The following is a 17,212-nucleotide window of genomic DNA, read 5'->3' as shown; positions in this document are numbered from 1 at the left end:
TTCTCCTTTGCCCTGACTAGAGTGAGGGTCCTTGCTTGGACAGAGGGTAACCTGACTGCTAACCAAAGACCCCATTTCTAACACTACCTAAGAACACATTATCTTCTCTCTTGCCATTATCCATGCAGAACATTGACAGGTGGTCTCCTAATTATTTATTTTGCAAATATAGTTTCAAACAGTGCATTGGTAAACACAGGTGCGAAGTAACATGGTCAAATTTGATAACCTTCGAAGGCCACTTGTTCTTCCCACAATAAACTGGTGGAAATGTAGTTGAAATGGTGCATGTTTGTAGCTCATTAGTTCAGTAAAATTATAGTAGCAAAAGCCTACTTTACAGGGGAGAATATCACAAAAGGAATTTTGTGAAATGTATATTTTAAGTACAATAAGCAAGCCATATTTGTAGTCCACTTTACAAAGGGACAAGGGTAGTGTTAGAAACTGGGTTACTGGTTGACTGAGGTGTGAGCCCTGGTCAACCAATCCTGGACAATCCTAGTCCGGGTAGGGCACACCAAACCCCAAATTAACCTGTGATCATCCCCCTGCTAGCTTTGAACAGAGCATTCAGGCTTAACATAGAGGCAATGTGTAATGTATTTGTGCAACACCTTAAACAGTAAAACAAAGGACACACCACACAAAAATATCCCATGCCAGGTTGAAAACAATAGAGCAGAATCCAATAAATAAAACAAGACCAAAACAACACAATTCCCATCAGTAACACGAGAGTTATAATTTTTGAAAGAATAAACTGTAAAATAGCAGGGTGGAGCTTTGCATTGATGGTCCCCCGGGGGTTGTTGATCCTGCTGTGCGAAGGGATGGTGACGCCTCATGCTGGATCTCAGTGCAAGTGGCACAGTTCTGGCTCAAACTGGCCTGGTCATGAAGAGCCCAAAAGCTTGATTTCAAGAGCTCATGAGCCACAAAAAGCACCCAGGACCTTAAAGGCAACACTTGGCGGGCAGGAACTCACTGAAGACTGGTCACAGAGCTGTCTGGGAGTCTCTTGTATCCCTCAGGCTCAGATCAGGATGCCAGCAGGCTATCCCTTTGAGTCACTCTGAGGACCTGGGTTCAAGGTGAAGTTGCAAGTACAGTTCTTCTTCCCCAGCCAAGAGGGCAGCAAACAGCAGGTCAACACAGCAGGACAGCAGTTCCTTTAGAGCAGCAGCCCAGCAGAGGGACAGACTGTGTAACAGTACAGCAGCCTTTTTGCCTGGCAAAGCATCCACAGGTCCAGGATTGTTCTGACAAGCTGATGTCTGGGGTCCTGCTTTTATACACAGTTTTGACTTTGAAGTGAGGAGAAGCTTCTAAAGGCAATCCTTTGAAGTGCACAGATGCCCTACCTGCCTGGTCTTGGCTCCAGACTAACTACAGGGGGTATGCAGCCCTTTGTGTGTAGACATGAGACAGCTTCTTCAGTGTAAGTGGGGCTCGGCCCAGCTCTCCTCGCCCATCCTGACAGTGATGGACAATCCAGTCATAACTAAGCTCCCCACAATGTGTGGCTGTCTAGCAGGAATACACAAAGCGCAACTGCCAACAACAGCCCGTCGTATGACCCAGAGATAGACCACAGGCACCAAATGGCTAATGCAATTAAACTCCAACTTTCTAAAAGTAGCATTTTCATAATTGTGATTTGCAATCTGAATTCACCATAAATTAGGATTTTACATTAGGATGCCAGAGACATCAAACATGAATTAGTTATCTCTTCCCATTTGGAAATTGCACAGATAAAATGTTATACAGCAACTTCAGTGTTATCCTAAAGGAGAGTTAGGCCTTGCAATAGTGAAAAATGAACGTAAGAGTTTCTCACTATCAGGACATGTAAAACTTAAAAATGTCCTACTTTTTAAATACATTGCACCCTGCACTCTTGGCTGTCCAGGGCCTATGCTAGGGCTGACTTATATGTATTAAAGATGAATGTTTGGACCTGGCAAAAGGTTTATTTTCCCAGGTGGGAACGGCAGTTTAAAACTGCACACACAGACTCTGCAGTGGCAGGCCTAAGATATGTTTGAAGTGCTATTTAAGTGGGTGGCACAACCAGTCCTCCAGGCCCACTAGTAGCATTTAATTTACATGCCCTGAGCAAATGTAGTGCCACTTTACTAGGGACGTATAAGTAAATTAAATATGCCAATTGGATATAAGCCAATGTAACAAAGTTTAAGGGAAAGAGCACACACATTTTAGTACTGGTTACCAGTGGTGCATCCCAAGGCCAACAGAAACAAATTCAATAGGAGAAGTAAAGTAAAAAATGTGGGGGATGACCCTTCAGAAAGGGTCTAGTTCAATTGGTAGACTATTCTTCCCATCAAAAATAAACAATCATTGGAGACAGCCTACATTTTTACATTGCACCACTCCAAGTGACACTCTTTTACATGGTTGAATATTCATGTTTTTGTAAAGAAAATTCGATTTTCTGTTCCTCTCTCTCTCTCACACACCCTGACCATTTGGAGTCAACTCACTGATTTATGGTATTGGTTTATGTTACTAGTACTGAAACCAGTAAGTTGCCTGTAAGCTTTGGCACCTAGTAAGTTCACCCTCTGGAGTTATCCTACTGCTATTGGCAACTGTAATCTGGAAATTGAATGTTATCTCACCTTTTACTGGGCTAGAAACTCCATGATGGTCCCTGCTGATTAACTTAACGAAATCTGCAGACTCTGTTAGGACATGTGCATTTACTAGAGTCACTCTACATACACTGATTTGGATAATACCCACTCTGAAAAGGAATATCCTTCCTAGAGTTTTTTCCCTGTGCCAGGTCATCCTATTGTAATGAATGGACACGAAGGTGTTTTCATACAGGCTAGGTGGCAGCTGGAGTGGCTCTATAAGAATGGCTGCCCATCCCTATGCATAACAGGCAATAGACTGGGGCGGACATATAATTCCCTGGCAATAAAAAGTGATCTGACTTCTCTTATCTCTCCACTGGCCCGGATTTGTTATAATATGTACTTCCAATAACAATGGTTCATCTGCGTATTACTAAGTAGTTTCAAAAGTGGATATTGTGTACTCCATCGAAGTAGCCTCTTGCAGTTTTTGGGACCCCACCAGATGCCTGGTTTGTGTATTTTCATCGTTTCAACAAGAGATGTTTGTGTTGAACCAGATAGCATCCTTTGGATCTTTGAGGCTCAGGATGTCCGCACTACAGCCATCTCAGTCTTAAACTCTTCCTGAGTTTCAATGTTTGCACTGGCACAATGTTGGTAGTGCAACACAGTAGGTCGACGTATAAATGTTTAATAGACAAAAGGTGTTTTGCAAACTGCTTCAATGCAAAGTAGCACATGGGAGGCCCTGCACAAATAAAATAATAAGCAGGAGTCCTTTTTTTATCCTCCAGTCGCTCCTGTCACCCGTGTATTCATATAATCCATTGATTGTGCATAGGTTTGACAATGGCAGTGTTGATAATACAACAAACAATAGGGTCCGCACTACAGGGACCTGACTACGTAAGTCGGTCATAATCACACTGAACAAACAAGGAGATCACATTTAGTGAAATATAGATTTCAAGTTAATTCAGAAAGTTACCAGTTTGGGAAGCTATGATCATTTGTTTCCTCAGTGTCTTGCAGGGCCTCAAAAAGACTATTGGTGTGCTGAAACAGATTTTTAAAAATAATTTTCGATATGCTCTTAGGTTTTGCTGAATTTTTTTTATTGATTTTGATCGATTAGCAACTTCAAACGGATTGTGTGGTCTATGAACATGTAAAGGGAGCTTCCCTCCTGCATAAACCTAAAGGGTAATACAAATTACCTAAGGATGGAGAAGAGTCCTTGTGAAAGGCCCACATTGTAGGATCCTGTGGGCTTGTAAGTGCTGTTGCCTTTAGTCAAATGTGTTTTCTACCCGTGGGTTATTGTTGGTATGTGGGGATGACTGGCTAATGGCTTTCTATGGATCAAAAAGTGTGACCTATTAAAACGTATTTTTGAAGTAGATGCCCGTTTTAATAATGCTATCATCCTTACACTCTAAAGGTTTGTGCTGGTGCAAAGTTGGGAACAAATCCATTTTGTGCACTTTTATGCCTGCATAACAGTGATGGGCAAATGGGGCTTGCGCTACCTTAGTCTGCCCCATGCAGCAAATGGACGCGGATAATGGCAAATGAGATGTGAATCTGATTTCACACTGTTTTGGTTGTGTGTGTGTGTGTATATATATATATATATATATATAATAGAAAACCGATCACATTCTTTTTTCTTCACTTTTGGTATGCTAAAGTTGGGACAAAGTTTGAAAAAATAGGATTATTCAGTTGTTAACAAAGGTTAATGTAAGTAACTTCACATAGCCACGGTGTGTCCTTAGAGTTTTTGCTTTTTGGCCCTTTGCTGTGACTTCGGGCCTGCTGAGCAGGTCCCTGCACTATGTTTTCTGTGAAAATTGTGTAACTTTTACTAAAACCTCTACAGCTAGCTGGCAGTCATAAATGTCAATCAAATATTATTAACTAACAATACAAGTATGAGTATAAAAGTAGCAGTTCAATTCTCACATACAGATTTCCTACGGGTGGGATATGGGACTACGTAGCTGCCTGTTTTATCATCACAGCCAAGTACATGTCTTATACTGCATTGTGTTCCACGCTGAAAGTTGGCAGCTTTGCCAATGCATGACTTCAAGTAAAGCAAAGTATATTTGGCCATAAATGGTCATCTTTAGTCTTCTGCCACCTATTTAGTTCACATCCGCTGTACTTATGTATTTTATTTTAAAATGTCAACAAATTTAGACTCCCGAGTCCATTTAAACGTTATTGACAAGAGTTAGTACAACTATGCAGCAGCCAATATTTCATAATTATTATGCACTTATGAATCACATTTTAAAACGGAATTAAGATATCTCACTGTTATATGGCAGATGGTATACTTTGTAGTTTTTACATCCAAAATAAATGATTCCAGTAATTCCACATTTTGGGCTGGTGGTAAATATTGGCTTACCATTTGCCGCTGCTATAGTTCCAATGACTTTTACACACAGAAGAGGGAATATGGGAAGGAGTTTCTGGGCTGTGCCCAGCTTCTCAGGACCGTGTGAATGGGCTAATCTCACTCAGTCTGTTCAATTGATGGGTTCCGACCACACCCACTGACTCCTCTCTCTGTGTGGTTTCAAATTAATGTTTCTGTAGTAAAAAGAGATGACCTAGTCACCAAGTTTTGGAGTTGGAAAGAATGAGAAATGTCTACATACTTAAAACAAACAACTTCTTGTGGTAGGTTTCTAACCACCTCTGGGCATGTTCCTTTACCTTAAAGCACTTCCCAAAGCAGGAACCACATCATACCAATGGGTAAGTTGAGTAGAAGAAGGGGGTTGAGGGTTAATTAGGAATCAAGCTGGCTGCAAGTTTAACCCTTAAAGACTCCCCTGCTCCGCCTACTGGTGCTTCTGAAGAAGACTGCTAAAGGAGAAGAAAAGAAGAACTTCCTCTGGTTGTCCGATAAATCATGCGAGGACTCCATGAATAGCCATCACTGCCTCGGCAAGAACCACTGCTTCAAAGACTGACTTCAGGGTTGTTCATGCAACTTCCTGGACTGCGTCTTTCTGCGATCAGTCAAACCTCACTGCAAGACTCCCGACTCTCTCGGCCACAGCATGTCAATCAAAGTTCCTCCTCACGCACTGACCAAGAAATCTTTCAGCAAACTGTACTCAGGCAACATGATTTAAAAACAGCCGGTACTCTGCATATGTTTTGTAAGTGTTTTAACGACCTCTCCTTTCTCACAAATCCAGTGAAAAAGCAATGTACTCTATTACTTGTGACACATGCAGCAAAAACAGAATGAGAAGGCTGTCTAATGGTTTTGCCCAGGTGCAAACAGTGCATGATATGGCAACAGATGCCTTGTCTTTGTACAAACAGAATTAAAGAGATATATCTGCTCTAACGATGACTCAGATGATGGAGGCGGGTAGATTCACTGAATGACTTATCATATGATCCATCCCCTGCCGCTGAGTGATTTCTGAAGACGCCAATCAATAAGAATGAGTCATTTCCGGTGAGATCTCTCTTCGATGCAGCAAAACCGCGTGCAGGCCTTGAATCACAATGTTTCCATTTCTTTTGTATTCTATAAATGCAATAGCACTGTCAATACAAATCCCCATCACCGGAGAGACAATCGACTGCAAGTAGAAAAAACAACATGAAGGCTGAGCACTAAGCTGGGCTGGTGAATAAAAAAAGACAATGTTGGACCTGTTTACTAAAAATCATATAAAGGTGGCAGCTGACGTCCTCAAAAAGACGATGGTCAGTACTCTCAATTTACAATTGTGAAATTGAAATAAGGAAGATTAAGGCCCGTATTTATACTTTTTTAGCGCCGCATTTGCGCTGCTTTTTTACGCAAAAACAGCACAAACTTACAAAATACAATTGGCTCATATTTATACTTTTTTAGTGCCGCATTTGCGCCGCTTTTTGACACAAAAACGGCGGAAACTTACAAAATACAATTGTATTTTGCAAGTTTGCGCCGCTTTTGCGTCACAAAATAACGCAAATACGACGCTAAAAATGTATAAATATGGCCTAATTGTATTTTGTAAGTCTGCGCCACTTTTGCGTCAAAAAATGACGCAAATGCGATGCTAAAAAAGTATAAATATGGGCCTAAGTCCTTTACTCGAGGGGCGCTTGCCACATGGACATGCAGGGAATATTTGAACCAATGGCTCCTAAATCTAGAAGACCACATCTCAAGCAGGCGCTAACTGCTGATATTACACATCTAGATGCTTTACAGTAACACCAGCAGGCTTTCACGTTTATTGTTATCTGTAGACAAGCCCTGTGTAACAGCAAGGGTGACATGGGCACTTATGCAAGCAAAGAAAATAACCACCTGACTCCTGTTTTGGTAGTAAAGGCAGCCATAACGAGCAGGGTGGGCCTTCATATTCCCTGGCCCAAGCTCTGGTGCCACTGCACCTGCTGCACTAACGATAGATATTGCCAGGCCCTCTTTGGAGGCCAGATTACATAAAACGCCCAGAGCGGTGTCATTGTTTTTGATAGATGTAAATGGTGTTTTGATTTCCTGCATTTATTTCAGCGGCCCTCACTGCTGTCTTCAAGATGCTACACACTTCTGTTTAGTTGCTGGCAAACAGGGCTAACTTTAAAAAGAGACAGAGAATAGCAGCTCTCTACTTCCAAACAAGTAACATGGCGCCAAATATCATCTCGCTGCACATTAGTGCAGAGCAGTAAACACAGCATCTCCCTGGGCAGTCTGTGAAGCTGCCATGGCTGGATGAGCTCTTCGTGGTGATCAGCTTATTACCAAGGCCAGCTCGTTAGCTTTCAAAGGAGCTCTCCCTCGCCGTTCAGAAGACATGCACAAAGAGTATATTCAGAGCACAGACAAAATACGCGCCTATCTTCGGAGTATGAATGAAGGTGCAGGTGACCGGCAGTATAAACAGTGTCAGGGATGGAGACGGCAAGAGCCTTCTCAGCACCACCCTTCCTTGCCTTCCGAGTTCTCTAGGTTAAAAAATCGTCATGTCTCTCTCATTTTGGGGCTTCCTACTGTCTGTATTGTTAACGTTCTCTCCTCGTTTCTCTAAGCGCTTCTCTAACTCTTTTCTCCCGTCTTACTCTCTTCCCAGCGCTCCTTCAGTGCTTTTATCGTTCGTTCTCTGCGCTATTTCCCTTTTCACCCAGGTCTTTTCAATGGTATGTCTCCCCCAAGAGCTCTGGCCCAATCTCTTTCGAGTCATGAATGAATCCACATCCCAGGTCCCCCCTCTATACCCTTTCATTTTCTATACACCATTCTCACGCCCTCCTCTGCCCCCTTCCCACTGCTCTCTCCCTCCAAGTCCCTGTCTCACCACCTCCCTCCCTCATCTTCCTCCCTGTCCTCCTCTCTTCCTCTTTCCACAACAGGTTACCATGACAACTTATATTTCAATTTCTGTACATTTCTATTTTTAGAGGCGCGGTTTAGGGAAGGAAAAGTCACAAATCATAAATACTAGATGCCTCCCTGATGATCGGAAAGCAGGAATCAAACCACGTACGTCTCTTCCATGTGCACTTTCACTGCAGAACGTGTAAATGATCGTTTCCGTCAAGGTTACAGGGCACACTGTGGCAAACGAGCAAGGCACGTGGTTCTGCCTGCATATTTAAATGACGTATACACTTTAACTAGCAGAAACAGAAGAGATACTTCAGATGCCGCAGGGAACTCTGAAGGTAACAGGTCCGGATCGGTGGCGGATTAGCCACATAAAAATATATTTGAATACAATGAATCTAATTAAATCATTTTCGTAGACCGTTGTTACGCTGACAATATTTCTTGGATCTGGCCTGCTTGAACCTAAACCAAATTTTAAAGAAGCCACCATGTTGCAAGAAGTGAGCATGTTCATCCTTACATAGGGATGCAACTGGATTAATTAGCATTACCTGTTCAGATCCTAACAAACATCTGACCAATCAATGTGTTTCGAAAGTATAGAATTTTAAAAGCAAAGGTTTCGGGGGAAACGCTGGTGCTTTCTTTAAGCAATACGTTTTCAGTTCTGACATAGTTTTGGAAGCAAAACCTTTAAATCGACACGCTCATGGGTGCATTCCATTAAAAGACATCTCAATCAGTGACAAACTTGTACATCCACCGCTACAAACCTTAGGTATATTTAGTTAACACTTAGCAAACATAAATCCTGTACGCCTGACGTAAGGGCCAGGCGTGCCATCTTACCCAAATAAGGTGGTGCCCCCGACATGAAGTCAGTTGGGCCTACTGTATGGGTAGGTTGATGCGGAATGTCGAACTCAACAAAAGCTATGTTAAGTCTGCGAGTCCTTTTAATTTTACCACTTGAGATACAGGAAATGGTAAAATACTCTCATTTGCTGAGAGGCTTGAGGGGTGAGACAGCGGGGGTTGTGGTAACAAGCAACTGGAAGGTTCTTAGCTTTTTTTAATGTATCCGTCACAGTACTTTCAGAAGTAGTCCAAGAGCACTGAGGTAACATGAGTGTTGTGGTGTGCACTCTCAGTAACGTGGTGTGCAGTGTGAGTGAGACCGTCTGCATGTGGAAAGTGTGTGGGGGGAGGTGGGGTGGTAACCAGAATTGCTACAGTGGGGCATGGGGGTGTGGTGGTAACCAGAATGAGTTCAGTGGCATGAGGTGTTAGCACAGTGGTGAAAAGTGAGTGCTTGAGCGCTCTTGGTGTGGTGTGGTTGCTCAGGGGGCAGCATGAGTGCTGGAATCTCAGTGCTTGCTTTAGACTGCAGAGTTAGTGCAGTGAGATGCAGGCTAAGTGCAGGTGAATGTAATGTGAGTGCAGATCACTGTAGTGCCTCTTGTGCTGCAGAAAAAGTGTTATCATGTGCAGCATGAGTTTCGACAGTATAGCGTGTTTGCTATTTGATACAGTTGAACTGGAGTGTGGTTTTAATACAATAGCCTAGTGTGGGTACAGTGAGTGGAGCGGTGTGCCATTGGGTGCCCAGTTACAGCTGTTGGATGAAGTTTTGTGTGTGGTTGGCTGTAAAGTGAATGTGTGTTCTGTGGTGCAGTGTAAGTGGTTCAGCGTTAGTGTTATTAAGTGTAGCCAACACTGAGTGAAGCTCCTCTGAATTTATGAGACTGAGGTAGAGAGGGCTAGTGCACAATGGCTACTCCTTGATCGACAATCCAGTATGATTTACCCATTTCTAGCCATGAAGATAACTGTGTACTTTAGGTTGGAAGGCATTTTTAGGTGTGGCTAACGACGGCTTTAGCTACCTGAAGACTGCATGTCATAAATGCTCTAGAAAAGTACAATAAGAATTAGACTGGGAGAGAAAGAGAGAGCGAGCGCTGTGAGGCAGCGCCTTTTAGCATTGGTTTTTATGGTTTGCCACTGCTTGGTTGAGCTGCCAGACAAACCCATGACATTCCATGCATGGCTGCATACTTCTAATTGTGTTTCGGCTGATGACATGGCTCAAGAGTCTTTTTTGCTAGTCTATAGCTAGTGTGTGCTCTTTCATGCGTTTACTTTACCTATACGGTGACATTTTAGTTGCTAGATTGTTAGCATTTAGTATGTGCTTGCTGTTCGAATGTTTTAGCCTGTTCACATAGACGCAGTGCTGATCACTTTTCTGCATTAACTGATTTGACTCTGCTGTCATAATGGACTCCCGGATTTATAGCTTTTTTCACATAGTAAACACTTGCAAGCACAGAACCTTTCTTAAGGATGCAACGAAAATAATGGCCCTTTAGTAAAATTATCTATTTTGCGGTATTTTTGTTGTGCATTTTAATTTTAAGTTCACCACTTGCAAGTTCAACTTCGTCTTCTGACTCCTTTTCTTAAAACTCTTCAAGGATGCAGCTTAGCTCTGCTCAGTCTCTTCAGGAAAGGAACATCACTTCCAATTATCTTAGTTTTGTAGGCCAATGTGTTGCTTCATCATCAGATTTTCTTTTTAGAATAGCTGTGGGCAACACACAAAACGTTGCCCAACTACTATCAAAAATAAAAAGTCATACATAATGCATTTGCCAATGTTTCCAATACACAGATTAGACATCACATGCCCCTACAACAGCTAGTACAATGTTAAGTAAAGCCAATAACCATCTGGGAGGAGTGTGGTCTAACTGCTTAGCTGTTGATCCCGGAATCCACAAACATGAATTGTAACCCCACTTTTGTGCGTACGAAAGTTGAGTGATCCTAACCAAATTCTTTTTCTACGTCACTTCCCTTCACAAAAAATTGGTATTGCTTAAACGCATGTTGAAGCACCAGGCTAAAACAGTACATAAACCATTGTTTTGTTTTCACCATGTTTACTAGGATTGGACAGAAAAAGTTTAATTTTCTTGGGAAGCAATTTTCAATTAAAATAACTGTGGGTTTGCGTCATGAAATGCACATGTTCATTCATCTTTTGCCTCTACAGACATTCAGCATACGAACTCTCTTAATTTGAAACATGCAAAAAACGCCATCATCAACCACCAGATACCAGCAGCACTTGACAAAATAACAAATACGTAACACAGCGATTACATCAGCAAAGTAAATATGACAGTCAAAAAGAGATGCATGCATGTCCCATATGTCTCATAACATATCATGTTCCAATTTAAAAGCACAATCACCTGGTGAATTTTTATCACGCTACTGACAAAAAGATACATACTTATGCTAACATTCAGGGAAGTACCAGTAAGGACACCTAAAGTGCCTTCAGTACGTCACCTTTGTCTTCTCATGCATGAGAATAAACTATGGAAATAATGCATGGTAAAAACAGAAGCAAAGAGAAGCATAATTTCCAGTTTGAACAATTTGCTTTCACGCTCCACTCCCCTGGCCTACTTTTAGCAGTCTACCTGAGTTTGGCCTTGTTTTTATTTGCTCTTTATGCTTCATGTGCACTTGAACCGAGAGACATCATTATATAAATTCAGGTCAACTACTCATGTCTGCCAGCAGTGAGCAATGGAATGCCAACTGAACACCACACCAGTTCTGCTTCCAAGCCAGAGCCATTCAGACCCGAATGACCCCCGCTGACCTTCTGTTCGGTGGAATTCGTAAACTTAATGTTTGGTTGCCATGCCACAATCATTTACATTTGGATAGATGTAAGCTCCAGGATATAGTTTAGTGTGCCAAAAAAAACAAAAAAACAAAGACAGCAAAATGAGACCACAATCCGGAAATTCACCTTTCCACTGCTAGGATGGCATGATACGAAAATACATCGAGGTTCCAGCTCATGCATGTCCAGGTTTAGCTCACCACGCATAATGAAATTCCACCCTCAAACTCCAAGAAAGTGAAAGCTGCTATCACAACTAATCAGTCACCAGAAAAAAACAGATTGATATTCTCAAAGTACAGAACATGTGCACTAAATCCTAAATTATATGAACTCATGAAATACAACCAAACATGCCTTTTTAGGGGTATAGGTTTATGTATGTTAAGTGATATACTTATTGCCTGCTTGCCCAACACTCCACTCCCAGTGGGGTTGGCAGTAGTAGGGAGCTGCCAGTTGAGGCACATTACTCACCAGGACCCCGTGACAATTTGTTGCCAATCGAAAGTTAATGTTCGACATATCCTGTGTCTCTTTGCTGTCTTGGTGTACCCAGTACTTATTCTTCGGCACAGAGAAAATGCAGAGGCGTCCCTAATCAGTGGATTGGGGTGCGGTTATGACAGGCTTCCACATATATATTGTGGCTTTCTTTTGCTCCTTCAAGAATTACTACAACCAATGGCTTAACTATTGCGTACCTCTGTTTACCTACACAATGCACACACTATGGCTTGTAGTCTATGCAACAGGAGCCACCCATAAATCCGCAGGTACTTGGGTAATATCCGTATCTTACATCAATGTCCAGGGGCATCATTTTGAAAAAAATATTTTGTCATTATTACAGTACTTGAGATCAATCTATTGCGTCTGTAAATTAATTTCAGAACAGGAGATATGGCCAGCAATAACCCAAAAGACAATTATTTACTCTCCTTATTCAACCAATTAATTATTAGCAACAACAATTATAATTGTAAAAGGAGAAAGTGCCTAAATATGGAAAGTGAACACACAGTGCTTGTGAAGTTCATGAGAACAGCGCAAAGGGATACATTCAAAGAAAAGTAAAAGAAAGTAAAAGAAAAGTAAAAGAACAGTGAAAAGTAGTGCTGATATAGTACTGTGCATAAATAAAAGAAAAGATAAAAAGTTAATATAAATGTCATTACAAAATAAATATCCTTTCTCAGCTGTAAAACTGTTAACAGCGTGTCGACCTTCCTCAGTTTATCAGTACTGACACTCCACTAAGGGCCAGATGTAGCAAAGGTTTTTCCCCATTCTGTGTCTATGGGAAAAAGTGTTTGTACATATGGCCCTAACTTCTTCATTAAATTGTTCGGATACTCTTGAATTCATCCAATCCTTTGGAACTCATACAGTTCGGACACTCTTGAATTCATCCTATCCTTTGGAACTCATACAGTTCGGACACTCTTGAATTCATCCTATCCTTTGGAACTCATACAGTTCGGACACTCTTGAATTCATCCTATCCTTTGCAACTCATACACGCGGTAATCAAACCACATGTTCTCCTTTGTTGTCCTGATGATGGCCTGATAAACTAAGAAAGGTCGAAACGCTGCCAACAGTTTTCTGGCTGAAAAAGGATATTTATTGTGCAATGACGCTTTTATGAACTTTAGTCCTTTACATTTACGCATGCGCAATATTTGACTATCATTACTTTTCGACCTTACTTTGCTTTTCTTTATGTGTATCACTTTGCACGGTTCACATGTACTTCAGGAGGAATGTGTGTTAACTTTGCACATTGAGCACTTTCTTCTTTACAAATTATAAGTGATTTTGCTTTTAACTAAGAAGATTAAATAATTGCCTTTTGAATTCTTGCTGGCCATATCTCCCGTTTTGTAATTCATTTACAAACATAGTACATAGGCCTCAAATTTTGCATGAATGGCTAAATAGTTTTTTCAAAAGGATGCCCCTTGTCGTAAAATACGTTATGGCTTTGGAACAAAATGCAGGTGGTGTTTGAGGGCCGGAGTAAAGATAATTGGATTCAGCTCTTGTCCTCTTTCCTAGAGTACTAACCAGAAGCCAAGCCTCTAGTTCCCAAAACTAGACTGTACTAGCCAATTCTTGCCACTGAAGACGACTGGGAATGAGCTAGGAATTCCCTAGTGGACAGATATCAAGAGGTGACTGGCCTTACCCTGGCGGCTCTGGAAGAATAAGGATCCTCAAAGAGCGCCCAAATTCGGGGCCGCCACCGCCGCCAGCGTCCAGGCTTGCCCTCGGGGCCCCCAAGTACGTCCTCAATCCCCAGCCTCTTGTCCAGATCCTCTTCGTCGGGGTCGGCTCCTAGCCCTCCTGGATCTCCCCCAATCAGGTCGGGGGTCTCAAAGATGTCAAGGGCCTCCTCGGCATCACGGTGCTGCCTGTAGGTCATCCAGCAGCAGGGCTCCACGTCCGTCTCGTCGATGCCCCAGAAGGCCAGCTCCTCCTCGAAAAGAGGCCCGCAAACATCTGCGGGGCAGTGCAGCTTGCCCGTGCGGTAGTAGTTAAGCACATAGGCGAAGACCCCCGGGTGGCGATCAAAGAAGAACTCATTGGATCTGGGCGACGGGGGGCTCGGAGGGTCAAAGCAGGCCGGGACCAGCTGTTGCTCGGTATCCCCCGACTCACTCTGGGCCTCTGAAGCGAGCAGGGCTAGCCGAGTCCCTGGGAGGGTCTTCAGCGTGTTTCGGTAGGTCTCGTGCCGAGTGCCCCCAACGTTGAGGATTATCCTCTCGTTCTCGTCGATCTTGCCCATCTCTCTGGATCAGACATGACTCGGGCGACAGATCAAGGAACCAAGGATGGAATAATAGGAACCCAGATCCTGAAAAACGCAAACAAGAACATATTAGGGGTAGCATCCAATATTGAAATGGAAACTCTAGTGTATGACTTCGATTGAAATACCTCAGTGTTAACCTGGGAGTTGAGCCCTCTAGAGCGCACCGCACTTGACCTTGGTGATTCTGCTCTATTTGCTGAGGCAGGGCCCTCAACCCAGTTTGATTTATATTCAGAACGTTTTCATTTATCTGGGAGTTGGCTCATCCTAACTCACAGTGCGCACGTGTAATTTATAGCGCATACATTACAACACTAGTCATCTCCAGGTGTGAACTACACCGGCAAACTCCCACGGTACAGGCATGTAGTTCATGTTCTTAATTTCAATCAAAATAGGGCACACTACAAGCCCTGTTCTGCGCGGGTATACCTGCATTTTTGCACGTCATTTCTATTTACCCCTCTCTGCTAAATCTTTTGGTTCCCTCCTTCACATACTGTTCTTTCCCTCCCGTGTTATTCTCATTCTTTCGTTCCCGCCACCCCCCGCCCCTCACGCACACACACTCCCTGCAGACATGAAATAGCTAAAATCAAAGGCATTGACAAGCCTGCCTGCCTGCCTGCCGTGATCGCCCCCTTCCCTCGCTGTCTCCTTGGGATGCTCTCAGACTGTCTGACTCAGAGCGGGCAGCTTCAGCTACAGACGCCTGCATGGAATCTTTTAATGGCACTGACAGCTGTTGCTTTCTTGGCAGGAAAGGAAATAAAATTGCAGGCACAACCAGGCGGAATGGAGGCGACAATTCAGAAATCACAAATTGTATGTTAGAAACTAATCAACAAACAGTGCGTGTTAAGACTTGAGGGAAGGGGGTACTCACCATACCTTAATAGGCAGAGATTAAGTTCCCTTTCTCTCAGCAGGATGGTTTCCATGCAGGTGCTCGCATAGGCGCAGCTCTGTGTTGCGTGTTCAGGGCAGAGCTACTTGTTGGATGAATCCAAGTGGCCCTCTGCCCGGCTTCAGGGTCAGACCGAGCTCCTGGCGGCAGCTCTCCTCAGGCTCATTCCGCAATGTTTGTCAGAGAGCTTCTTGCTTCAGAAGCGGTGCTTCCCGCCAGGGGAGGGGAGCTCGCACGTTGGTGGGTCATCCTCGCTAACACTTCCCTGCCGGGAGGGGCTGTCACTTCTGTGGCTCTGTTACGCTCGTTTGCTCTGGCGAGGGAGGGCTGGAGCCTCTGCAGCCCTGAGCCCTGCCACTCGCCAGCCGAGGAGCTGTCCCTTCAGCACCGTGCCCTCGGCACTGCCAGCTTCCCGCGGAACGCCTGTCCCCTCGGGACTAGCCGGGGAACAACCCATTCAGTGCCACCTCTCCCTTGCGGAACTCCTCCGAGCTGTCCCTTCAGCACTGCGTCTGCATCACCGCCTGTCCCCTTCAGAGACCCTGCAGAGCTGTCCCTTCAGCACTCTTTGACATGCTGCTTTGCCCACGTCGAGCGCCCGTCCCTTCTGAGTACGGCACAACAGGGGGAGCTGTCCCTTCAGCACCACAAGCAGTGCTAGCAGCCCTTACGCACCACAGAGCAGCAGACAGGGGAGCGGTCTCTACAGCACCACACACGGCGCACGTCTGCTCGGGTGCTCCCACCCAGGGTTCGCATGCCACACTCGCGCCCTCCTTCTCACGGAAAGGGGCACTCCGGCTCACGTCCTGCTCCTGAGTGATGGGTACCCTCCGCCATTAGCCCGCCACAGTCTCTTCATACAAAGAAGCGGGGGTGCCCGGAGCTACAGGAGCTACAGGTGCTACTGATGCTCATTTTCCCTCCAACTGCACCGAATGCCTCTTTGTTTATGATTTGGCTTATCTACCGCAAGGACAGCATTGCGGAGAACATTTACACAACAGATAAAACAATATGGATTAAAAATGCACATCCTCCCAACTCCTCCTCCTCCTGTAGCCATATGCAAGCTACAGAGACCCCTTCTGTGAGGGACAATATACATTTTCTATGGCAATATGCTTAACACATACAATCGCTTGAACTAAAAGAGGTAATTCCACATTGTGAGAAACTTGCACCCCACGAATGGTCTAAGCCCTACTCTACTTCAAAAGAACACATTCTCAATGATAACCTACAAGTCACATTGTCCCTGTTGCAGTTAAAACACGTTAATGAACAAATCACCCTTTCGTGCAGCGAAAAAGACACATTTCCCTCGAGACTCCATGCATCACACAGCCCCCTGCAGCCGTAGAGGGCCGTCTGATGCATATGCTGTCATTAGGGATATTTGTTTCTACCCAGGTAAACAAATTGCATGAGCTACTTTGGGTTCCAAATATGCTTCAGGGAGTGTGGTGTATACACCACGTAATCGAAAGTAAAGGTGAACGCTTTTTTTGGTTTTCAGAAAACACATCCGGAAGTCAAGGTCAAAGCAGCCACTGCTTATTGTTAACATGCATAACGAAGAGCAGGTCTAACCTGGCCGCTGAGGGGCATACAGGAAAAACACTGGCATGCTAGGCTGGCGGATATGTGACTGCTTTCAGAATTTGATTGTCTGAGTGAATCTCGGTCCAGATAGCAGCCTCGATAGATTAGCCCTGTATTCCTGATCCGTAGTGGAGGGCTTGCTTTTGAATACTGCGTCAAGTACTGAAGCACTGAAGCACTGAAATATTTAATTAGTTTC

General features: G+C 43.8%; 1 protein-coding gene across 9 annotated transcripts in view; it reads right to left on the bottom strand.

The window, feature by feature from the left end:
- KCNC2 (potassium voltage-gated channel subfamily C member 2) overlaps positions 1-16,341 on the bottom strand; it is a 757,088-nt gene extending 740,747 nt beyond the window's left edge. For 3 of the 9 annotated variants that reach the window (XM_069229552.1, XM_069229555.1, XM_069229558.1), the window contains exons 1-2: positions 14,627-15,177; positions 13,875-14,543 (exon numbers count right to left, since the gene is read on the bottom strand). In XM_069229552.1, coding sequence (XP_069085653.1) covers positions 13,875-14,474 — 600 coding nt within the window. In that variant the 5' untranslated portion in view covers positions 14,475-14,543; positions 14,627-15,177. Of the gene's footprint in view, positions 1-13,874; positions 14,544-14,626; positions 15,178-15,387 lie in introns of those variants that run through there. The other 6 variants (XM_069229551.1, XM_069229557.1, XM_069229556.1 and 3 more) reach the window with 5 other exon arrangements.
- Positions 16,342-17,212: the final 871 nt, after the last annotated feature.

The sequence above is a fragment of the Pleurodeles waltl genome, chromosome 4_1, assembly GCF_031143425.1.
Source record: "Pleurodeles waltl isolate 20211129_DDA chromosome 4_1, aPleWal1.hap1.20221129, whole genome shotgun sequence".
Taxonomy (NCBI): domain Eukaryota; kingdom Metazoa; phylum Chordata; class Amphibia; order Caudata; family Salamandridae; genus Pleurodeles; species Pleurodeles waltl.
The sequence above is the reverse complement of the archived record's forward strand: the minus strand, read 5'-3'. Positions and strand labels throughout refer to the sequence as shown.